Genomic DNA, 21,682 nt, shown 5'->3' with positions numbered 1-21,682 from the left:
CGAGTGGTTTTACTTGAAGTCCATCAACCGCTAACCTTTACTCAAAGCAAATCGCTGACTTTAACTTGTATAGCCTTGATTTATCCAAGCTATAAGCTCATTATAAACTCTACTAAAGTTAGGACTGAACTACAATATAACTCTCCTCCTGTTCTGTGGCAGCATATAAGGCTTCTTGTTTATCGATGTCCCGCTGAGCTATCTTCCACAGCTCGCCCATACCTCTTCTGCTTGTAAACAGTCGTCCGTTCTCGGTCTCCTCAGCTACTTGTGCTTCAATTCGATCAGCTTCTGCTTTATCCCAGTCTAAGTAAGCCATCATCTCTTCTTTAGTCCATTCTCTGGGACCCGTCGGGGTTTTACAGCACCTCCCCATCTGCTTATAATCAAGACACCAGCTGTAGCTTGCTTTTAGATATCCCAAAGGTAAGCCTATTACTTTTCGATACTGGCGATTACTAAGCCAGGCTCCTGGGGGTTAAGCCTTATACCAATCCTCTCTAGACTTGACGTATCTCTGATGGATGGCTCGTGGATCGTCATGCCTCAGATGTGTAGTTGGGTTTGGAGCTAGATCTCTCGAATTTAACTGTGGTGGCACCTGCGGTCTACACGTCGATGGCGTAGGTGATGGGTGTCGAGGTTCTGGAGTCGTTATGTGTCGATCCACCCGCTCTGTTTCGATGGTCAACTGGGATGGCAGATCTTGACAAGTTGATTCATTCTCAAATTCGAAAGTTTCCAAAGTTGTGATTGGTTGCCACTGTATTTCGCCGAGTGTTTTTATCACTGGTGGCCTTGGTTCCTTAGGGGTCGTAAAGGGTATCCACTCAAAGGTTTTCGAACACACCTGCGGCTGGTCTGAAGATATAACTGGCAATGCTCTTAGTTCCGAGTATCGTAGTGGACACTCCTTTGAGTTCCTTGCGTGACCTAGTATGTGACATTTGCTGCATAAAGGAGGGTTTCGTATCGGCCTCGCCTTCTCAATGACTTCAAAGCCGCCAAGTTCTCTTCTCACACTAGATAACGGCAAAGACGAATTCGTAGTCACTGGATCGACTCGCTGGCGGGGTTCTAAGAGGGGCCTTCGATTATCTTCCCGAGTCAAGTGCCAATGCGGATGAAAATCTTCGAGTTGTAGAGTCTGGCCTTAAGCTAATAAACCCTCCAGCTTGTGAGCGCAGGGCAGCCCTTGTGATCGCGAGAAAGAACCAGTACAGCCGACAAAGGAGTAGAGCCTTGATGAAATAGAAGCTTTCGTTGCTGCTCAACCTTTCGCAAAGCTTCATGAGACACCCAACCACGTACTGCACCATAGAGAATACTGGAGAGTTCGATAGGTGTCCTGATCTTCTGCTTGGCTTGGTTCGACTTCAACTCCGCTAGTTGATTGAGTAGTGCATGCTTGATCGATCGCTAAGCTTCGAATAGGTCCAATGTAGATACTTTGAGGTGGCTCTTAAGCAGCCAGTGTATGCCTTCCACCCTTGAACTAACGACGTTATCAAAGTGGGGATATTGATTGACCCACGCCTTCACTAGCTTCTCTTTGTATTGATTAAGCCAGTTTGTCTTGATATATTTGACTTCTTCGATATAATCCGCGATGTATTTCTTCTCAAACTCGGACACACGTTCATGGAAAGTTTGTTCATTTGGTGACTTGATGATCGAATGCCAGTGGCCATAAAACTCATTCCAAGCCTCTATTCCCGGGTTTTCCCCTTGAGTCTGGCGCGTAAATCTCGGCTGGCAGTAGCGAAGAACTGCCTTGTTAGCATGCCAGAGACATAGCAGCGGCCTTGATGATGGGAAGCAAGTATCGACAGCATTCATACATGCTAGGCAGCGATCAGTCAAGATGACTGAGGGATGCCTAATCCTGTGGTTTTCGCACAACGATCGGAATCGATCTAACGCCCAAAAATAGTCTTCTTCATATTCCCCACTCAGGAAAGCGAACGCGACACAGAACGAACGTTGACAAGAGTCGACACCAATCAAGTCCAAAAGTGGCATGCCGTATTTGTTGGTTTTATATGTACAGTCTAAGATTAAGACATCCGGATATGCCTGTAGGTATGCCACTGACTCGGGATGCGCAAATAGAACAGCTTTGACTCGACCGTCTGGACCGGTTTGAAATTGACTCCAAAATCCTTCTCTAAACAGCTGATCAGCAAGTGCGTTAATGCTGCTTTGTCCTTGACACACTTCTCGTCTAGCATCTGCAATACGATTGTAGATGTCCTGTTGTGTTGCTATCGTGTCGGTGTTCTGCCGCATGTACGTTCTAATTTCTTTAGGGGCTATCCCAGCGTTGGCAAGGCCAGTCAGTTGAGACAGGTGCTCCTTAGACAGTGTTCGAAGTACTGGGTGGGCGGTGGTGTCTTGGCTTGGTTCATGGTTATGTAGTGAGAATCGGCTGTTAGAACGGTGCCGCAGAGTCCAGGTACTTCTATCATTATTTTCCTTCGCCAGTACAGAGAACTCGCAGCCTGTTGTTCGAGTTGTCGTCTTACGTTGGCGTTCTCTGGAAACGATTGGATGGTTACGGCGACGATCACACATGTACGTGATCGTCCTCCTGCCAGTTTTCTCCTTGGTTGACCTTCCAGTTATGAACGCATATCCCCTGGTCGCTGCCCAGGCGTTGATTGCCTCGAATAGCGCCTCCCGTGACTCATACTCGCCTTCAGGAGGGAGATAGTCACCAGGAAACGGTGTCGGACTTTGAGAATGGTTGACGTTCATAGCGAAGCAGTCGCCGTTAGCCCGTAATCTCGACACGATTAGCAGCGAGTGCAGTAGAACGCGATATTCGAGATGCCGCGAGAGGGAGACCGATAGCGGAGTGAGCTATACCAGATATGGTAATTGGGACGGGACCCGTCCCATTTTAGAAGGACGGGTACCCGTCCGCCTATTAGCCGCCTGGAAGGACGTCAAGCGTGCACGGACCAGATTCTGCGTAATTTGACAAATTACATCGAGCCCTTGCTACAGTAGTAGTAGCCTCGTCCACCATTGTGGCCAACTCTAATTTGAGCACATTTTTAATTGTTTATTATGCCTTCTAAGCTTTCATCAGCGCGCAAACGCAGTAGGCCGTCTCTCAACCGCAGCAAAGAGGTTGAGATTCAAGACGACGAGCCATCCGATGATTCAATCCGCGTAAATCAAAATTCAGAGCCGGCTCAAGTGAATGGACAATATGAAGCCCGTCTTTCAACATCGAAATCCAACTCCAAGGCAGCAGAACCAAACACTCGCCTTCGGCGGAGCCATCACCTGCCTTCCCGATTAGTTCGCGATACACCTCAGAGCACCATTCGCCACTCTGGGGAACCAGAGGAGCATACGACAACGTCTTTTGCCGAATCCCGCATGGCTCCTTCAGTGAAGCGGCAAAAGACTGGTGACATCCAGTCCCGACTATCTCAAACGTCTGGATTATTAGATTGGAACGCACTTCTAGTAAGAAGGATCTCCCAACCAAGTTTATTCTGCCACAACCTAACTACTCTACAGCCCTCTGGAAATGAGTTCAAAGAAAGCTTGAAGGCTGCCTCGACTGCCTTGGCGCCATCCATCAAGAGCTTCGAGCAGCTTTTAACATCTATCAACTATGAACACAGCAGACTTACCGCCGTTAAGGGCAGTCTCTCTTCCCAAAGGGACGAGCTAGCCAAGGACCAGAGAAAGGCTGAGGACGCTCTCAAGGATGTTGAGACATCAACAGCCACTGAGAATCAAATGCTCAGAGACCTCGAAGATGTCTACAACAAATATCCAGGAGACAAGGAGCTTCTCATATTCCTTGAAAAACGAAAGAAAACGAGCGATGAACATCGAGAGGTATATACCATCGTCAAAAGCCAACTGGATAAGAGCTCAGCCGGACTTTCCAAAACCGAAAGCGAGCTTGCGCTGGTCACTGGGAGGCTGAGTCAGCTCGAGGCTGAAAGGGCTGAGGTCATGAAGGAGAAGGAGGGAGTTGATAAGGCGGCAAACCAACTGATGGTTATGTCTCGGTTCTTGGAACCTGGTTGGCAAGCTACTCTGGACATGCTTGAGCAGGTTTCGGGGATGACGTTCTGCGAACTGCCCTCTTTGTGGGGTTTCCATTGTTGTGAGTGATGCTTGAAGTTGTAATATTAGGGATGTACGCTTTATCAAGCTGGTGTTGGCGTGGATGGGATACCCCTAGTAGTTGATAATAATATTAATTGTATTAGAGTTGATGTTTCTGCTACATTTTATATAGGGTAGAGTTGATTTAATGAGCATGTTTATAGAGGAAGACTTTAGGTCAAGTCCATTTAGGAAAATGTTATTAGTTACTTCTTTACGCTCCTAAAACTAGGTATAACAGATAGTAGGCGTTTGTAAACGTATGTTCTCTATAGTTTTCTCACCACATTAGGGGTTGCTCCAGCTTAAATAATAACCCAATAAAGCGTAAACGCAGGGGCCATGATTTCGTGTATCAGGACCTGATACTGGGGGTAATTGGTACAGTATAATCGTCTGCGAATGATACCTAGGGTGGATAAGCTATGAAAGCTAAAGTACGCGTTCACTCGCGTGTGTGACGCGCCGATTGTCAATCGAAATGGGACAAATCAGTCGCTATGGATTAAATGGGAATAAACCGGAGATAGTCAAGCACCTGAGAAGAAGACAGGGGTATGCGACAATTAGGAATAGAAGAGTAGGGTAAGCTACCCGCCCAACGTGATCTGACAACTGGCCGTGCACACATAAAATCAAATCGTGCCAGCCTATTCATGTCTCTTTCCTCACCTGCTTTGGCTTACGCTTTCCATCTCCAACACGGCATAGCCATGCGATTGACATGGCGCAGCTGGACATCCATTACTTGGCAATTCTATTGGACTCATAAGCTGCGCCTGACTACAGGGGTCCTTTTCAGCTGCTGAGGCCTCCCCGCACGCAAATCCCACAAACATGTTGCTGTCCCGCGTCGTCACTGATGGCAATCCATTGCCGTCCCGATTTATCGATCGGAGTGGAAAGCCATTTCGCTGATGCCGTCATATCGTAACAAGGCCTACATGCTTTCTTTGTGAAGATGGCGCCTATCTTGTTTGAGAAAGCGAAATTCAAGGCCAGAAGGTTGTTGCAGGCCGCTCCCCAAGAATCCGTCTCGGCTCCTTCACTACTAACACCTTCGCCAACACCGTCTCGGCCTGCATCCCAGCCAAGCACTCGACCGACATCTCAACCCTCTCCACCTACCTCGACGGATTCCGACACCCCGCCGCTGCCGAGTCTACAAGAGCGACTTTGGAACCAGGCCTACGACGAGCTCAAAGCCAGCGAGCCCAAACTGGTCGAAGCCTACGAGCAGATCCTATCAGCTGAGCTTTGCCGAAACGACTCGCCCTCTGTTGCCTCTCGACCAACAAAAAACGAGATAGGAATGACTCGAGAGACAAGGTATCGTCAAATGCAGCAGTTGGTCCAGCAAGGACTGGACCGGACGCAGAGGGCAGCGTCCATCAAGCGAGGCATCGACGAAGGATTGCAAGCAGTGCAAGCGGTGAGAGGAATTGTGGACAAGGCTGTACATGCCGCTCCCGAAGCTGCCGTCGCCTGGGTCGGCGTCTGCTTTGGACTAGAGCTGTGTATAATCAAATTTCTCAACCGAAAAGAGAACGGTGGATGACTCCCACTAACAGCTGATAGATCCTCTCGAACCCCGTCACCGAGGCACGCGAGGAGTGCGAAGGAACGCCATGTATGAACCCGTGTTCCTGCAAGCGTGGACTAAAAGTCCTTCGGGGGGACGTTACTGGATTGTCGAATATGGCGGGTCTATGACCAGACCAGTCGGAGGCAAGGAAGTTTACGACCATCTTGAAGATATTTTCGAGCGTGAGAGAGGCCGACAGAAAGGCTTTTCAGGTGGGGACTTGGCGAACGGGGCTGGTACTACTAGGAGCTCACAAACCACAACATTCACAGATCTCAGACCATGGCTGGAGAGAACCGGCTGGGAACGGACTTTTGGGGGGAATCGACCGAGAACTGCTAAAAAACCTAACTACCACGCCCTCTCCTGTGACTTCACACCGGGGCCTGATACTGAAAGAGAGTAGTAATCGATCTAGTGATGTTTATTCCGATGAATGGATGATAAGCTCGGCGGATGACGAACGCAAAATCACTGCTCTCCTTGCCGCCGTGGACATGTTAATGGACCGCTGCGAGCAAACGGCACGGACAACAAGCAGAAGTCTTCTATGTTGGTTGCGTAGTGTACGCCCTCACGGGTGCTATGCGAAGCCATTCACATTTGTGGGAAAGGCGGCAAGTAGAAGGAAATATATTCGTGTCCTCAAGCGCTTCGTCGCTTTGGTCTTTCGAGCTTATCGCCTACCTGCGGACATTCGACAGCGCCGGGCGGGCATCCGTTTCAAGAAGTCACAGCTTCGTTTGATATCAACACTGTGGAACCATGAGGCTTGGACCCAGCATGATGCTTTAACCGAGCAGCTCTGGCGAAGTATGAAGCTATCTGATGGGGCCGATGTTGAAGTTGACTGCGATGTAGAGAGCACCGATGGAGAGGATGATTGTGAAGACGGAGACGACAGTGACGATCAGAGTAGTGTCATGGGTGCTGACGACTCTGAGACCGACGATATGGATGATGAAGATGAGGAGAGTGAAGAGGAAGATCACAACCGGAACGAGGATCAGAGCGGGAAAACTAACGCGATGAGGAATTCAGGCGGGGAAAATTCCCACCATGGATCAAAGAGGTGCTAGAATTCCTATTTGGGCTAATCATGGCATTCTGCACGGAGGAAGTCATGGATGGTCGCCCAGATTCAACGCTGCTAGTGTATTATAGCGGTGTCCTTGGATTCTCGGCTGATCTCACTGGTTTTCTTCCTGCCTGGTCATACACGTCTAACCTCGCCGCGCTGATATACATACAACGCCTTCTCTACTATCGTATACTGACTGACTCAAACTAAACACTGAATATGATGTAAAACTTATTGGCATAATATAAAACCACATAGTAGGACCTTAAGACTTGCCTTACTCATATTTCCATAAGTTCTTTTAGCTGGTTGTTAGTATATTCGTCTTGGAAGTTGCTGACCTCGTCGTCGACCCCCGAGTATTACAGCCAATTAGAATCTAGTGGATACATGGGGCACCGATTCAGCCAATTACCGAATTTTGCGGGCAAAATCCATCCATTTTCGGATATATGGGGCCTTCATTTAGCCAATCATTGAATTTCGCGGGCAAAATTCGTCTATTTTTAGCTAGTGCAAAATTACCCCCCCCCTAGATCTTGTACAGGGTAGTACAGGGTATAAGATTGTGCCCGGCTGGCTTAGTCATTCGATCCGGTTGACCGGGCGATGACAAAACATAAACATCAATCAAAAAACAACAAGGCGTTCCCCAGTACTAACCATCAACGACAAGCGCGTCAAAATGCAACTTGCAGACATCAACAGTTGGCTACATGGAATAAAAAAAAGTCCCAACGACGCAAGCGACAATTTGGCCATTTTTTCGGCTTGTGACGGTCAACAACAGCCTGATCAGTATCTTCCTCCATCCCCTCCTGATTCTCGGAATAAGATAAGGAAACGAGCCATGGAAGATAATGACGAACCAGCGTCTAAGAGACATAAGGGACAGCCTGATTCTGACAGAACACCCCGAGCTCCACGAAGTCGACAAGTTAAAGGTTTCCCACAAGCAACAGGCTCTCCGGGTTTTGCCTTGCTGCCCGATTCAACATCGCAATCAACGCAATCACAAGCGTCAGGACGATCATCACCTTCAAAACAACTTGCAACCCTTGAAATTGATCCAAAAGGAATTATACCACGTCTTTACGATGAGTGATTCGCGATTGCCACCTAACCTTGGGCCAGATACTTGAGGATCTCCAAGATCTCAAAGACAGCGCCTTTGGAATAATCTCAAGTGATTGGCAAGAAAACATCACGAATCGAGCAAAAACGGAGCCCCAGATGGGCAGGATACGGCCATACATGTTTGCTCCAGCAGCCGATCGCGACAAATTTGGACCAACGCCTTCCCTCGAGGATGTCCTCATCTTGACCGACGAGGCCAGAAGTTGTCATGATAGAAAGCAAAACGAAGCTGGATGGAACATGATGGTGCATTACCCTTTGTTGTTCAAAGCTGTCTACGGTTCACGGAAGCAAAGCCAGCTATTGGGAGTCGCACCTTGCACAACGGCAAAGATCATGCAAGAATATCTACCATCAGCATCGCAAGCCAAGATGGTTGACTTTTGCATCTACCTAGACCCTAAGAGCGATGCAATGGCGATAGAGAACGCTCGAAGCATCCTTCCCTGCGGATATATCAACCACACCGACTTTTATACACTGCGCGATCAGCCAATCGCTCTCAGCATCGAGACCAAGGCTCTGACGAGTACATCAGCGGCTTCGGCCGAGTTGCAAATAGGAACGTGGCAGGCTGCCCAATGGCGGTTCTTGGAAGATCTAGTGTCGCGGAACGGTGGCTCCTTGGATGGTCTGTCGTTCTTACCAGCCATTATTGTTCAGGGACACCAATGGAGTTTTGCTGCGACGACAAGGGAAGGACAAAGAACAGTCTTGTGGCTCCCTTTCCAGTTTGGATCCACAGAGAATGTATTAGGTGTATATAAGACGGTATTGGGGTTGCAGAAGATATGTCGCTGGGTTGATGGCGTGTTTTGGCCATGGTATAGGAAGAATGCGCTGGGTATACTTGAAGTTGGTGGATAAGTATCATGCGTGTAAAATTTGATGATAAACATTTGGGATTCTGGAGTTTCAGCGCCTACTGTACTAAGGACTGCTTGTAATCTAGTAAATTATACATTTTCCGTCCGTGCGTTGACCCCATGTTTCGATTATTGTCACGAAATTACCTCATTTTTATCTGTGCACGTTGGTTGGGGTTTGAACGCCGCACTGCCTCTGCCACTACTGCACAATAACCTGAGGAGCTCTTGTATGTACTGGTCTGATCGTAATGCCCCTCACGATCACATGCGGCAGATCTGGTAGCTGTGCCCTATCAGAATTGCTAGGCGAATAGCATTTAAACTCAAGTCAGCCCGCCGAACTTACAAAGTTAGCCCTACTTCCGTCAATCTGCGGAGGTAAGCTGTCAACTTGCAAAAGTCAGCCCAATTCCCGCGACAGGGGGGAAAGCTCGACCGGAGGTGGGGTTGGGGAGCGGCTGCTTCGGACGCACACTGCAATCTTGAAACTATCCTCTGGCACCGAAAGAGCGGGCTCCGTAAGTGTGCCTCCCCTTTCTATACTTGCATGCGATGGGGGCGAAAAATACATAAGCCCCGCATATAGTTCAGCGCCACCAATGTCACATGCTTCTGCATCGATAGCCAACACAGCCTGTGAGTATTGGTGCGTGTAATGACGACACACACACCGAACGGCCACATACGCAGGAGGGTATCAGACACCGTCCGCTCTTTGACCTTCTCATAAGGCGAAATCCAACGGTACTTCCCGACGAGTGACATTTAGTCTGCTCTTAATAGGATGACACAGATAAGGGCGAAGGCTGATGATACCTGAATGAGCGAGGGTTAACACCTGGCACCCACTATTGATGTTAAGCATTCTATCATATGCTGGCACTGAGAAGTTTAAAACAAGGGTTGACGCCACCCTGTAGACCTGGCAGCCCTATTTCTTGACGCACGCAAGCCCGTTTCTAAGATTTCTTTGGTTTCTGTGTTTTCCCATTCCAAGTTTCTACCCTAGTATAGGATCAAATCAGCGTTTGCCTCGACTGGGAGCACTCAGATCTGTTAAAGTCCCAAATCACATCGACCCGCACCATCATTAAGGCCCCGACATGGCTACATCGGCTCCCATTGAACAGCGCCCACTAGTGATGCTCTCACTTGGTCCGTCAACCGACTGAATGCTCCTGGCACTTATACATGTGACGGCTCAACTGACAGGCTGTACCCAGATGGAGGTGGGATTCGCGGACTGTCGTCCATTCTTATCCTCAAGGAAATAATGCGACAGGTCAACCGAGGCGTCCCGGCCGATCGGCGTCTTCAGCCATGGCAAGTTTTCGCAGCGCAGTCCCCAGGTCAAATCCAATCAAACAAATTGCCAAACAAATCAATCAAATATGCCAAAATTTTATTTCAATCAAACAAATACAAAATCCTCGATTTGAAATAACATTTGATATATTTGATACATAATATGCCATCTAGCGTCCATGCTGCCAGACCGTTGACCGCGCTTTCACAGCTTACCCGGAACCTGGCTGGTGAGCAACCCCAGCCAATCAAAGTCATCCATCAAGCCTTCCATTAGTGAGCTACCCCAGTACCACGGTCAGGCTGGTGGGGGAGAAAGTAGCTCCTTAACTTTTACGTCTCGTCCTAGCGACATCAAGTCGCGTCAATGCTAGTTTGTTTACCTTTCAACGCGTACCATTCCTCCCACCAGTCGAGGCCTAACCCGATGGAATCCGACGACATCATGCTTCCTTCGCCTCCATCGCCTGCCTTTTCTTTTCTTTTCTTCGACCACCGAGGAATTTGGCGAGTCAATTCGAGCTGACGACGCAGTCGGCATTGCCAGACCACCCTACTGTTGCAGATCTTCCGCGAGCAGTGTGGAGGAACAAACGATATGTTTTGGAAGAGTCCTTATCCCGGAAAGGCTCGAAGGGCCGGAAGAGCTGGATCAAGCGCCATGGATTTTTTCTTGTCGAGATCGACACTAACGATAGTCCTTTGAGTCATTACTGGGCCTGTCGTTTGTGTGACGCGAAGGGTCAGCCTGAGTTCTTCGCTGCTGCTGCTACGAGTTCGGCAGCGGACCATCTCCGCAAGTATGTGAATGTGAATGTGACGTCGCGAGCTTGAGCACTATTGACCAACGCCAGGTCTCACAGGATTTTCGAGAGCAGTCAAGCAGCTGATCCAGATCTGTCAACCGATGAATCTGAACGGCCTAAGCGACGACGCTTGCAGTACAGCGCCGTGCCGCGTGCTAGAGTCAAGATGATCCGAGAACTGAGCCTGGGACTTCTGATCAACACCAATGTTCCTTTTTCCTTCTTCAGCGATACATTCTTTCAGCAGCTCGCTTGGCAGCTTGACCCTCACCTAGCTGACCAGATACCATGGAGCCGGCAATCGATGGGCCGTTTGCTGGATGACACATACAAGTCTAAGAAAGATGAGATCAAGCAGGAGCTCTCAGATGCCCTTACTAAAATCCATCTGGGGTTCGACCTGTGGACATCGCCTAATCGGCATGCTGTTATGGCAGTCACAGCTCATTTTCTTGACCGCCAGGGCAAGCACCAGTCGCGCCTATTGGCACTCCGTCGCCAGCTCGGGTGTCATAGCGGAGAAAGTCTTGCGGTGACGCTCGGGCAAGTTGTGCGAGAATGGAAGATAGAGGACCGAGTCGGAACCGTGATCTCGGACAACGCATCTTCAAACGACAGCTGTCTCGTGAACTTCTACGGAGATCTCGACGCAAAGATGAGTCTGGCGGACGTTCGGGCCAGACGTATGCGCTGCTATGGGCATATCCTGAACCTGGTTGCTCGCGCCTTTCTCTACGGCGAAGATTTCGAGTCTTTCGAGGCCGAATCGCAGGTATTTGACCTTCTCGGCCGGCGCGAGGATGACCTACGACACTGGAGAAAGAAAGGGCCGGTGGGAAAGCTCCACAATGTTGTCAAATTCATCAGGTCTTCCACTCAGAGGTGTGAGCTCTTCAAAAGGATCTCACGCGAGAACGACGAAGCACGAGAATACCTCTTGGCGAGTGAGTCGACGGCAGAGCTAGAGGTCGTAATGAATAACGATACGAAATGGAACTCCACTTGTCTCATGATCTCTCGAGCGCTCGTCAAGCAGGGAGACATCAGGGCGTTCTTGGTCCACCCAGAAGTGGAGAAATGGCTACCGGAGGCCGACATGCTGAAGGGAGATGACTGGAGACTTTTGGCAGAAATCAAACTTATTCTTGAGCCATTCTATCTACAGACTATGAGAACGCAGGGCTGGGGCAGCGAAGGAGGTAACGGACGGCTCTGGGAAGTGATGGCGGGTATGGAGTACTTGCTGGAACACCTAGAGGATCGGAAGCTGTTCCATCATGCCGTTCCCGACGACTCGTCGGCGACGAGGCAGGGGGACAGGACACCAACTCGCAGGCCGAGCTGGCTCGAGGGCGACCAGACCGTAACCGGCAGCTTCCTGCTCGATTTAGGGATTGCGAGACGGATGTCCATCCGCGAAAGTCCAGGCAAGGCCCCTTGTCAGATCGTGGCTCGAGACAATGCGATGATGGATCAGGCAAGCCATCAGGATCATTAGGAATCGATGACATGGGAAAGGATCACCGACACTATTTAAGACTGTCCATCATGACTGCCTGGCAGAAACTAAACGAGTACTACACCAAGCTTGGAGACTCACCGTTGTTCGCTGCATCCATCATCCTCCACCCATCACTCGGCATGAATTATCTGGAGGTGAACTGGGCGTCGGAAGGGCAGCTTGTGTGGGTGAGGGATGCCAAAATTGGACTGTCTGACTACTTGGACCGTTGGTGCCACTGCAACCGGCCGGTGGATGAGCAGCAGAAGATGATCATGGACACATCGACATCCTTAAGCGTACCAAGGACGACAACTGAAGTTAGCGTGTTCAAGCAATGGATTAAAAGCAGGACAGCGAAGACCACGGTGATGGGAAGTGAGCTTGAGCGGTATCTGCGGCTAGAGCCGCAAGAGACTGAGGATCCAATCGAGTGGTGGATGGCTCACCAGGGACAATTCCCGATGATCAGCCAATTGGCTCTCGATATACTCGCGATACCGGCGATGGCGACTGATTGCGAGAGGTCGTTCAGCTTAGCCAGGCTAACGCTGACGACGCAGAGGCTTTCGATGACGACGGAAACGCTGGAGAAGTTACAATGCCTTAAGAACTGGGTCAGACATGGTGCGGTGAAGCTAGGGGCGACAATAGGTGGGGGGGACGAGGTCCAATGGGAGATTGGAGATGTTAGCATGGAAGCATAGAGTCAAATTTGAAATATTTGAAATATTTGAATAAATATTTCAAACAACAAATCCAGTCTTGAGAGTTATCAAATATCTCAAATATGACCCCGGATTTGGTTTGTTTGATTTGAGGGCAGCGCTGAGTTTTCGACCTCATCGGAGGCACCAGTACAGGCGGGTGAGTTAGTCTTAGGGATGGTTTCAGTGGCACTCTGCCATGAATCCTGAATAGTCTTACGAGAAGTATTCGGAATAAACTGCTTAGTTCTTTAGTTATCAATTGGCGGCCTCACCTGACTGACGCATCATTAGCATCATCGCCGCCATGTTGGGCCGCCTTCACATGAGCCTCAAAGAATGTGAAGAGGCTTACCTGAAGCTCGGGGAGGAGATATTCGCGCCGAAGAGGGCAAGATGGGATGGTAGGCGTCTTATCGACTTCATACAGGCCAACGAGAAGTTCGACTCCAGCATCCTCGAGCGTTCTATTAAGGCAATCATCAGGAAGAAAACAGGTGATGAGAATTCGCCACTCAAGCCTTCTGAGACTCCGGCGGAAGGTGACTGCAAAGTGTAAGTGAACTTGATGGAAGACCATTCTCTCCAGAGGGCATATATAGTTTCCAAGACAGAAAGAGCCCAGCAGGTATTCCAGCAAGTGTTAAGGCGGTCATGTTCTGGGACATGTGTGCTGTCCAATCCTTATTCCTCCTGCCAGTCAAAGACTGACTAGCGCGATGTAGCTTCGTATGCTCCGTTCTCGAGCGCAATTCAGAGCCCGTGTTCCTCCGCTCCTACGAATCCAGCAGCCTCGCTGATCCGCTCTCTGACGATTTTGATCTCTGGCAGGCCCTGCGCGCGACGTCAGCGGCTTCCACCTTCTTCTATGCTTATCAACGCGGCGCGAAGAAGTTTGTCGACGGCGGCTTCACCTATAACAACCCTGTGCAGCGTGTCATGATCGAGGCCGCGGACTTGTGGGGTACCGATCGTCCCGCCCTCCTTATCAGCATTGGCACCGGCGAGCGGTTGGGCGAGTCGCTCGGCGGAAATTTGAGGGAGGTAGCCAAGGGCATGATCAAAATGTTGACGCAAACCGAGCGCACTGCCGATGATTTCTTCTCGTCCCAGCACGATATGGTCGACCGAGGGATGTACTTCCGCTTCAACGTACCCGGACTGGCCACAATTGGTATGGAAGAGTACAAGGAGGTTGATGCCATCGATTCACACACGATTTCATACCTAACCAGGGGCACAACTGGGAAGGAGTTATCGGCCGTCGTGCGCAAGATCAGGAACATCCAGACAGGTAATGCGTGATTCATCTTGCCCAATAGTCAGTTCCCACAGGATGTGCTGAAAACCAGTCACTTGGCGATGATTTCCGCCACACCGGTGCATCACGTCTCTACTGACTTTATTACAGTGCCTTCAAAGAGAATTGGATTCCGAAGACGTCCCCAAGGAACAAATTTCTTTGGACGTTCCTGCGAAGTAGAGAATCTTCACCGCTTCTTAAACCCTGGAGGTACTACCAGGGAAGGCGTTGTAATTTGGGGCCTCAGCGGATATGGCAAGACTCAACTCGCAATTCACTATATAGACAATTATTGGCCATCGCATATGCCTGTGATTTGGATTGACGCGTCGAGTAGGGAGAGCATCGAAGGGGTTTTCGACGATGTTGCTACAGAGTTACAGACGCCAGATGCGCGATGTAAAGCATCTATTCATGATGTCATGCGCTGGCTATGCCGGGACACGAACAAATCGTGGCTTCTGGTATTTGACAGCGTCGATATCAACGAAGATCTCGATATCCGTAAATACTTTCCGAACTGTGAACACGGCAGTATCATAATTACAACCACTCGGTCTGATATACATTCGCCGCTTAAGTTCCACGGAATTGAGCTCGAAGGGGTAGATGATCTTGCGGGCTCTCAGATCCTTCTAGGGTATTTGGCAAGAGTCTTACCAGATGAATTCAGGAATCAATCCAGTATGCCTCTACACTCTCTGTTCGATAACTTCTAACATTGCTCAAGCAAAAGAGCAAGCGGAAATTACAACAATGGCTATTTCACGAAAGCTCAGAGGCATTCCCCTAGCGATAGAGCAGGCTGGTGCATTCCTATCATTGGGGACGGTCGGAATTCGCTACTATCTCGAACATTTCGAACAGAAGTACCGGGAAGATACGTACAATACTCTGCCGTTGCAGTATGGCTATTCATATGAGAAAAGGCGCACAATCTATGCGGCTCTCGACATGGTGCACGAGGTTCTTCGGACCCAAAATCCTGATTCCGTGAAGCTCCTGAACGTATCTGTCTTTCTAGGCCCCGGAGAGATCGAATTTTCAACGCTTGCCGATGCGCCTTTGCCAGAAGAATATTATGGTTTTGAGTCAAATCGAGCTTCGAGTTCAAGAGATGCTGAACGCCTGCCAAATACACCATCCTGGTTGATTCGTCTGCGCAATCAGGCGCGATATTTCGGAACTGCGATTCAGAAACTGGAGCAGGTTTCTCTTATGAAAATCAATCGCCAGGGTAGTCAAATTATGAGCTATGTGGTCCACGAGATGGTTCGTGGCTGGATTCTGGGAAGCTGTCGGATGAAGAAACTTCAGAGTGCGCCGCTACTGCTTTTGCACTAACTGGAATGGCCCTTTACGATGAGTCAGAGCTTTGTTCGACACCAACAATACGGAGACATACGGTTCGTCTTAATGCAATTCTGAGAATAGCCTCTTATAGTATTCCAAAGGAGACTGTGGAGATACCAGACGGAAAATATGCTTCACTCTGGGGCTCCGTTGCGTCCGGATTTGGGAAGTTCTGTCGTATACAGGGACAGTTGGTGAGGGCGAAGGAGCTGTTGACCACAGCTCTCGAGTACCGTACATATTCGGGCAAACCTGTTGAACACGAGCATTTGACAGAGTTGGAAGAACTCGCAGCAGTAGATTGGCGACTTGGGAATCTCGTGGAGGCTATTGACAGATACGAGTCACTCTTGGATGACTGCAATTGTCTTTTGGGAAACGAGGACGCAATGACTCTCAGAGTTGCTAATGCTCTCCGCAATGTTAGAGAACGGCAAGATAGTTGGAGACGATATCAGGAAAACGCATATTCTGGGGCAAGCGGCCCGAAGCGTGACTACGGCATTGCCAATGAGCCGCCACAGTATCAGGATATGGACAATGAGGAGTGGGAATTAGTGGCAAGTTATGAAGAAGCGAGGCAACTTCTTAATAAAAACGACACCGAAACTTTACAACGAGCCCAGGAGCTAGCAGCCTATTATCGAAAGTGTGCCAGGCCCGACAAGGAATGTCCAGTGCGAGAGTACATATGGCAATATTATTCGACTGTGCCTGGGCATGTCCGCGTCGAATCGTTGCGCAACCTGTGCAACTGCTACAGAGAGTCTGGGAAGTTCACAGCCATTCGAAGTCTACTTCTGGGAACGGAGGAATGCTCGGTCTTTTCTGCAGCCATTGAAGGAAATATAGATCTATGCGAACTGCTGGCCAAACAAACGTTCAATGTCGACAGAAAGGATCATTATGACTGTTCTTCAATGCATTGGGCAGTCGAGGGAGGTCACCTACCAATGCTTGAGTGGCTGCTGGGAAAGGGGGCCGATGTTAACTCACGAGATGGAACAAGAGCAACAGTGCTACACTGGGCAGCTTCGAATGGAGACACGAGAGCGTCGCAGCTTCTGCTAGAGGGAGGTGCTGATATTGAGGCAAGGGACAACGATGGAAGGACTGCACTACACTGGGCAGCTGCAAGTGGACATAAGGATGTGGTATCGGTACTGCTTGAGAGAGGTGCTGATATTGAGGCAAAGGACAACGGTGGAAGGACTGCACTACACTGGGCAGCTGCAAGTGGACGAAAGGACGTGGTGTCGGTACTGCTTGAGGGAGGTGCTGATATTGAGGCAAAGGACAACGGTGGATGGACTGCACAGCGCTGGGCAACATCGGCTGGGCACAAGGCTGTGGCAGAGCAGCTGACACTGACAAAAGACAAACGTTTTATCCCGCTTTGGTGTTGCTGCATTAGCTCTGGGTATAATAGCCCGCAGGGCTAACAACAATTCAGCAACGACTCTTCCTACTCTAATCAAGCATGTAGACTAGAAATGCGGCGCATTTCTACATCTGCACCAATCAAATCTCCATATTTTTACCCCAAATTTCTCCCCTACTACTGTACCAATTACCCCGCGTATCTATCATACACTGACCGACTCAAACTAGACACTGAATATGATGTAAAACTTATTAGCATAATATAAAACCACATAATAGGACCTTAGAACGTGCCTTACTCATATTTCAATAAGTTCTTTTAGCTGGTTGTTGGTATATCCGTCTTGGAAGTTGCTGACCTCGTCGTCGGCCCCAAGCATTGCAGCCAATCAGAATTTAGCGGTCAAGATGTGGCCGTTTTTGGATATGTGGGGCCCTCATTCAGCCAATCATGAATTTCGCGGTCAAGATCCATCCATTTTCAGAAACGTATCGCTGCTAATGCATATAGAGCCTAGCGCATCATTCCAAAAAGCTAAACGGAAAGGGAGGGAAATCTGTTAATTGTCCTTCAATGTCGGCCGTGTTATTGTATGAGTTAGAATATTAGAATATGAATTTGATCAGGCTGATGTTCTGCTCTATGCATACTACTTTTGGCAATGCTAATTGGCAGGTTCAAATGAGCTTGCACCCTACACTTCAATAGCGCCATTTCATTTTGTATGGCATTCTAAATGATCTTAGGGGGGCAAGATCACTTTGACTACTTGGTAGGGCTACTGTAACTAGAGAGGTAATTATGCTTGACTCCGCTCTAAGAGAACTTCATCACCAGTACACGGCCTGAACGACAGCCGATAGCGACTGCTGATCCCACCACAGCGAATTCCTCCACTCGATACTCCCGAGGCAGCCAAAGCACCCCCTTTCCATCCTTTACAATCCATATACCATCGATGCTTATACCCCAACCAGATTGGCGAACATTCCGTAAAGTTGCGTCAGTCGACCGGCTATTAATGGCAGGCAGTAGAGCCGACAGATCCAGGTTCAGAAGTCCAATATCGGTAGAGAGGAGAGAATTTGTCATCGTATCAAATGAAAGGTGGGTAATCACCCGGTCAATCTCGAGCGTCTGTACACACGTACCTATCGTTGTATCCCAGACCTTGATTGTCTTATCGTCTGAGCCTGAGGCGAGCCGTTGGACATCCGCCGAGAAGGCCATCGACCTCACCGAATTTCTATGACCCTCGAGCGTCTGCAGGCATGCGCCCGTTGCCGCATCCCAGACCTTGATTGTTTTATCGTCTGAGCCTGAGGCGAGCCGCTGGCCATCCGCTGAGAAGACCACTGAGTTTACTGAAGCGGCATGGCCCTCGAGTGTCTGTATATACGCGCCCGTCGCTGCATCCCAGATCTTGACCGTCTTATCGATCGAGCCCGAGGCGAGCCGCTGGCCATCCGCTGAGAAGGCCACCGAGTTTACCGAATCGCAATGGCCCTCGAGTGTCTGCAGGCATGCATTCCAGTCTGATTCCACGCGCGGCTTGAGCGTGATCCAGTTCGGTTCTTCGTTTTGGAAGAGTTCTCTAATTAGGCTGCGGGTGGGACTAAACACGAGTGCTGATGCATAGACCTGTAATGGAGCAATCTCGATGGCCCGCTTGTGAGAAAGAATAAAGCGGCGCGCGTCTCGAAGTAATTCCGTTAGTTGCCGCGCTTCCTTGGTTTTCTGCTAACATGTCAGACCGCCTCCAGTTTGTACACGAATTCATAACAACTCATTACTAAAGCTTCAAGCTTCTGCACTGCCATGACGCCCCCGACATGCCCCGTAACAAACTGAGAGATTCTAACCAGTTGAAATACTTCTTTTGGAGGAAGTCATGCACGATCCCTGCGTCCTTTAGATTCTTGTCACTCATCCTCGACTGGGGTTCGGAGTCATGGAAATGGTCTACCCAGAAGACGCAGGAATATCGTATCGAAGCCAATGGGGCAGGTTCGGGCGGCGATACCTGATCAATGGGAAACCCTGGGACGCCCAGTTCGTAAACGTCACGTTCAAGAGTCTCTGAGAGAGCCTCCAGCGACCTCGAGAAGATGGCATGGTGCTGGTGCGCGGCGCCAGAGGGTAGGATTTGGTCGAATGCTTTGTTAAGTAGGAAATCCTTGGCTGATTGATGCACAAAGTAGATGACACCTTCTCGAAGAGTCAGGAAAGAACCGCAAGCTCTGATGATTTCTTCCAAGTCGTCCCGGTCGAAGCCCTTGACCGACTCAACAAGAATCTTCAACTCGTCTAAGGTGATGGGTCGGTATACGACCGAAGCAATGGCCAGGACTTCCCTGCAAAGGCCCGCATCCTCCGAGTCACTGATATGCCCTATCATTCGGTCATAGAGTGAATCAAGCCCCGGAGAGAGTGACTTCAACGTGTTGAGCGTATGCCGTTTTCGGACCGTGGGACCTGCGAGCTCTTGACAGACCAAGGCCACCCAGAGGAATGTGCCGTCGGCATTTGAGGTTAAGTAGTTATTGATGACGTCCCTTGTTTCCTTGTCGTATTTCTTATGGCATGCCAATCTGTCCACCTTGTATCTAATGTATGTGTCAACAGCTTTAGAGATTGAGTCCTTGTTCAACTCGAGGTGCAGCCTGACTTTGTGCTTTGTATTGTCCAATTTCTCCTCATGTCCTGCCAGTTCCGACTAGACACGATCCACTTGACGCGAGAAGGCCTGACAATCAAGTCGAGAAGCTGATGTCGATTCGTTTTGCATTCGTCGAGGGCATCAACAATCAGGATCGCACCATCCAAGCTCGAGTCATTGATCATGGCCGTAAGGATCTTGGATAAGGCTTCCCAGGCATTCCTATCCTCAAAAAGCTGCTTGCCCGCATGGTCGTGCTTCTCCCGCACATGTGAGATGAGTGCCGGTTGTTGGACGATTAGAAGATAGACCAGACCGCGCAGCACGGCCGTTGCGTTACTCAGCCGTGCCTCGGTGGCCTGGCAGAAGAAATAGGACAGGTTATTGTTGGGGTCCTTCTCCAGCTCGTCGATGATGCCGCATAGCAGCATCGTCTTACCCTTGCCAGGGTCGCCTTTGATCCAGAGAAGCTGGCTCTGCGGATCGTCACGCCATCGCTGGAAGTTGTCGTTGTCGAGGATCCAGCGGTAAGAGTCCCTGAGCAGGCCGCCCTTTGTATCTTGGATGCGCGTCTTGTCGTCGCGAGGGTCAGTCTCGCGCAGGTCTTTCAGGCATTGCTTGTCCGCATCGTCTTGGTGTCTCTTGTCCAGCTGCTGTATTTGGTCCTGGATGGCCGAATGGATGTCTTGGAGATTTATCTCTATAGCGCTTGCGGCGCCGGTGAGTTCCCGAAGTTGCGCCTTGCTCTCTTCAGTATTGTATTGCTCGAGGTCTCTTTGCACGGCAGCCTCGGCTTCCTGGATCTCGCTGAGCTGGCCAGCCCAATCATCGATTTTGACCATATCCCTTCCGATGACAACAGCCCAGTTACGGTGATAAATGCAGGTGCTCTTCATCTGGTACGACAGAAGTTTCTCGTAGAGCTGTACAATGTGCTTTTCCAGTTGGACGCGCAGTCCCGCGGATGATTGTTTGGCCTTGTTCTCATTGAGTAGCAGGGACACCAAGTTCCAGTACCACTCCATTCTCGCCAGGACGTAGGCGATGCCTTTGCGATTGTCGCTGGAGTCTTTGCTTCTCGTGCGCCGAAGTTATGTGACGAGACATGACCTGGGAGCTGCCCGTACGTTCAATGCAGAACTTGCACGTAAACCCGTGGACGAGGTGTAGGTTCGGGTCTGGGGATGAGCCATCTTGTCGTACGGGAGCTTCGGAAGGGTTCTGTAGTGGTGAGGTGTGAGCCTTCAAAAGATCGGTCACCAGACGTCGCTCAGCAGCAGGTATATTATGCTTCGTTCGGAGATGCTGACTGACTTGAGCAGGGCTGGGAGAAAGGGCAACGCGGCATACGTCGTGGCAACATATGAGCACTCGAGCATGGACGTCAATGGAGAGATTGACCCGTGAAAACACTGCATCGTCGGACATGGTGCCCTGTTTGTCTCGTGACCGATTCCGTCAGTAAGAGGATGATGCAGGCGAAAAAGCTTTGACGAAGGACACCAAGTGGAATGGATGCCGGAATCGGGTTTTGAGGTCTCATGAGACCATGGAAATAGGAGACATGGCGCCAAAGCTCCCAAATTGCATTCATTACAATTGAGTTTCCGGCGCACCCTTTGCCATACGAAAGGTGCTTTTTATTCGCGTTGACAGGGAATCAGCGCTGGGATCCTGGGTAGTTGGAGAGAGGGCACGGACCAAATATTCTTGTATTGACCCAAACTCCTAAAGATCCAAAAGGGGAAGTTGCACGGGCCGCAAAAGTTGGTATTGGGCCCATTACCCGTGGTAATTGGTACAGTAGGGTTAGGACCAGAGCACCAATGAGATGAGAAAGCGCCCCTGCCATCGC

The 21,682-nt window shown here is 49.8% G+C and overlaps 6 protein-coding genes across 6 annotated transcripts; 5 read left to right on the top strand and 1 right to left on the bottom strand.

Moving 5' to 3' along the window:
- The first annotated feature begins 3,029 nt into the window (after positions 1-3,029).
- Positions 3,030-4,306, top strand: FOXG_06953 (uncharacterized protein). The gene is made up of 2 exons (XM_018385596.1): positions 3,030-3,480; positions 3,535-4,306. The coding sequence occupies exons 1-2, from the start codon at positions 3,073-3,075 to the stop codon at positions 4,141-4,143; spliced, it is 1,017 nt and encodes a 338-aa protein (XP_018244181.1). The 5' UTR covers positions 3,030-3,072; the 3' UTR covers positions 4,144-4,306.
- A 792-nt stretch (positions 4,307-5,098) lies between these two features.
- On the top strand, positions 5,099-6,128 carry FOXG_06952 (uncharacterized protein; the record flags this gene model as incomplete). Its single annotated transcript, XM_018385595.1, has 2 exons — positions 5,099-5,654; positions 5,716-6,128. 2 exons carry the CDS (start codon positions 5,099-5,101, stop codon positions 6,126-6,128), a joined length of 969 nt encoding a protein of 322 aa, XP_018244180.1.
- Positions 6,129-6,162: 34 nt separating this feature from the next.
- Positions 6,163-6,801, top strand: FOXG_19577 (uncharacterized protein; the record flags this gene model as incomplete). The annotated part of the gene is made up of 1 exon (XM_018399821.1): positions 6,163-6,801. One exon carries the CDS (start codon positions 6,163-6,165, stop codon positions 6,799-6,801), a length of 639 nt encoding a protein of 212 aa, XP_018244179.1.
- A 687-nt stretch (positions 6,802-7,488) lies between these two features.
- On the top strand, positions 7,489-8,807 carry FOXG_06951 (uncharacterized protein; the record flags this gene model as incomplete). The annotated part of the gene is made up of 1 exon (XM_018385594.1): positions 7,489-8,807. A coding segment is annotated over one exon (903 nt), but the record flags the coding sequence as incomplete, so codon positions are not given.
- Positions 8,808-13,435: 4,628 nt separating this feature from the next.
- FOXG_19576 (uncharacterized protein) lies at positions 13,436-17,226 on the top strand (the record flags this gene model as incomplete). The annotated part of the gene is made up of 5 exons (XM_018399820.1): positions 13,436-13,683; positions 13,854-14,422; positions 14,540-15,115; positions 15,162-15,703; positions 15,886-17,226. 5 exons carry the CDS (start codon positions 13,436-13,438, stop codon positions 17,224-17,226), a joined length of 3,276 nt encoding a protein of 1,091 aa, XP_018244177.1.
- A 758-nt stretch (positions 17,227-17,984) lies between these two features.
- FOXG_06947 (uncharacterized protein) lies at positions 17,985-21,255 on the bottom strand (the record flags this gene model as incomplete). The annotated part of the gene is made up of 4 exons (XM_018385593.1): positions 17,985-18,892; positions 19,017-19,774; positions 19,837-20,896; positions 20,955-21,255. 4 exons carry the CDS (start codon positions 21,253-21,255, stop codon positions 17,985-17,987), a joined length of 3,027 nt encoding a protein of 1,008 aa, XP_018244176.1.
- Between the last annotated feature and the right edge of the window lie 427 nt (positions 21,256-21,682).

The sequence above is a fragment of the Fusarium oxysporum genome, chromosome 6 (genome assembly GCF_000149955.1).
Source record: "Fusarium oxysporum f. sp. lycopersici 4287 chromosome 6, whole genome shotgun sequence".
NCBI classification, from domain to species: Eukaryota; Fungi; Ascomycota; class Sordariomycetes; order Hypocreales; family Nectriaceae; genus Fusarium; species Fusarium oxysporum.
This window is presented reverse-complemented; position numbering and strand designations above follow the sequence as displayed.

Bases quoted from the DNA above. Each gene is read 5' to 3' on its own strand.
- FOXG_06953 (XM_018385596.1), top strand. From the start codon at position 3,073: ATGCCTTCTAAGCTTTCATCAGCGCGCAAACGCAGTAGGCCGTCTCTC. The intron at 3,481-3,534 runs GTAAGAAGGATC...ACTACTCTACAG, and splicing joins TAGATTGGAACGCACTTCTA to CCCTCTGGAAATGAGTTCAA.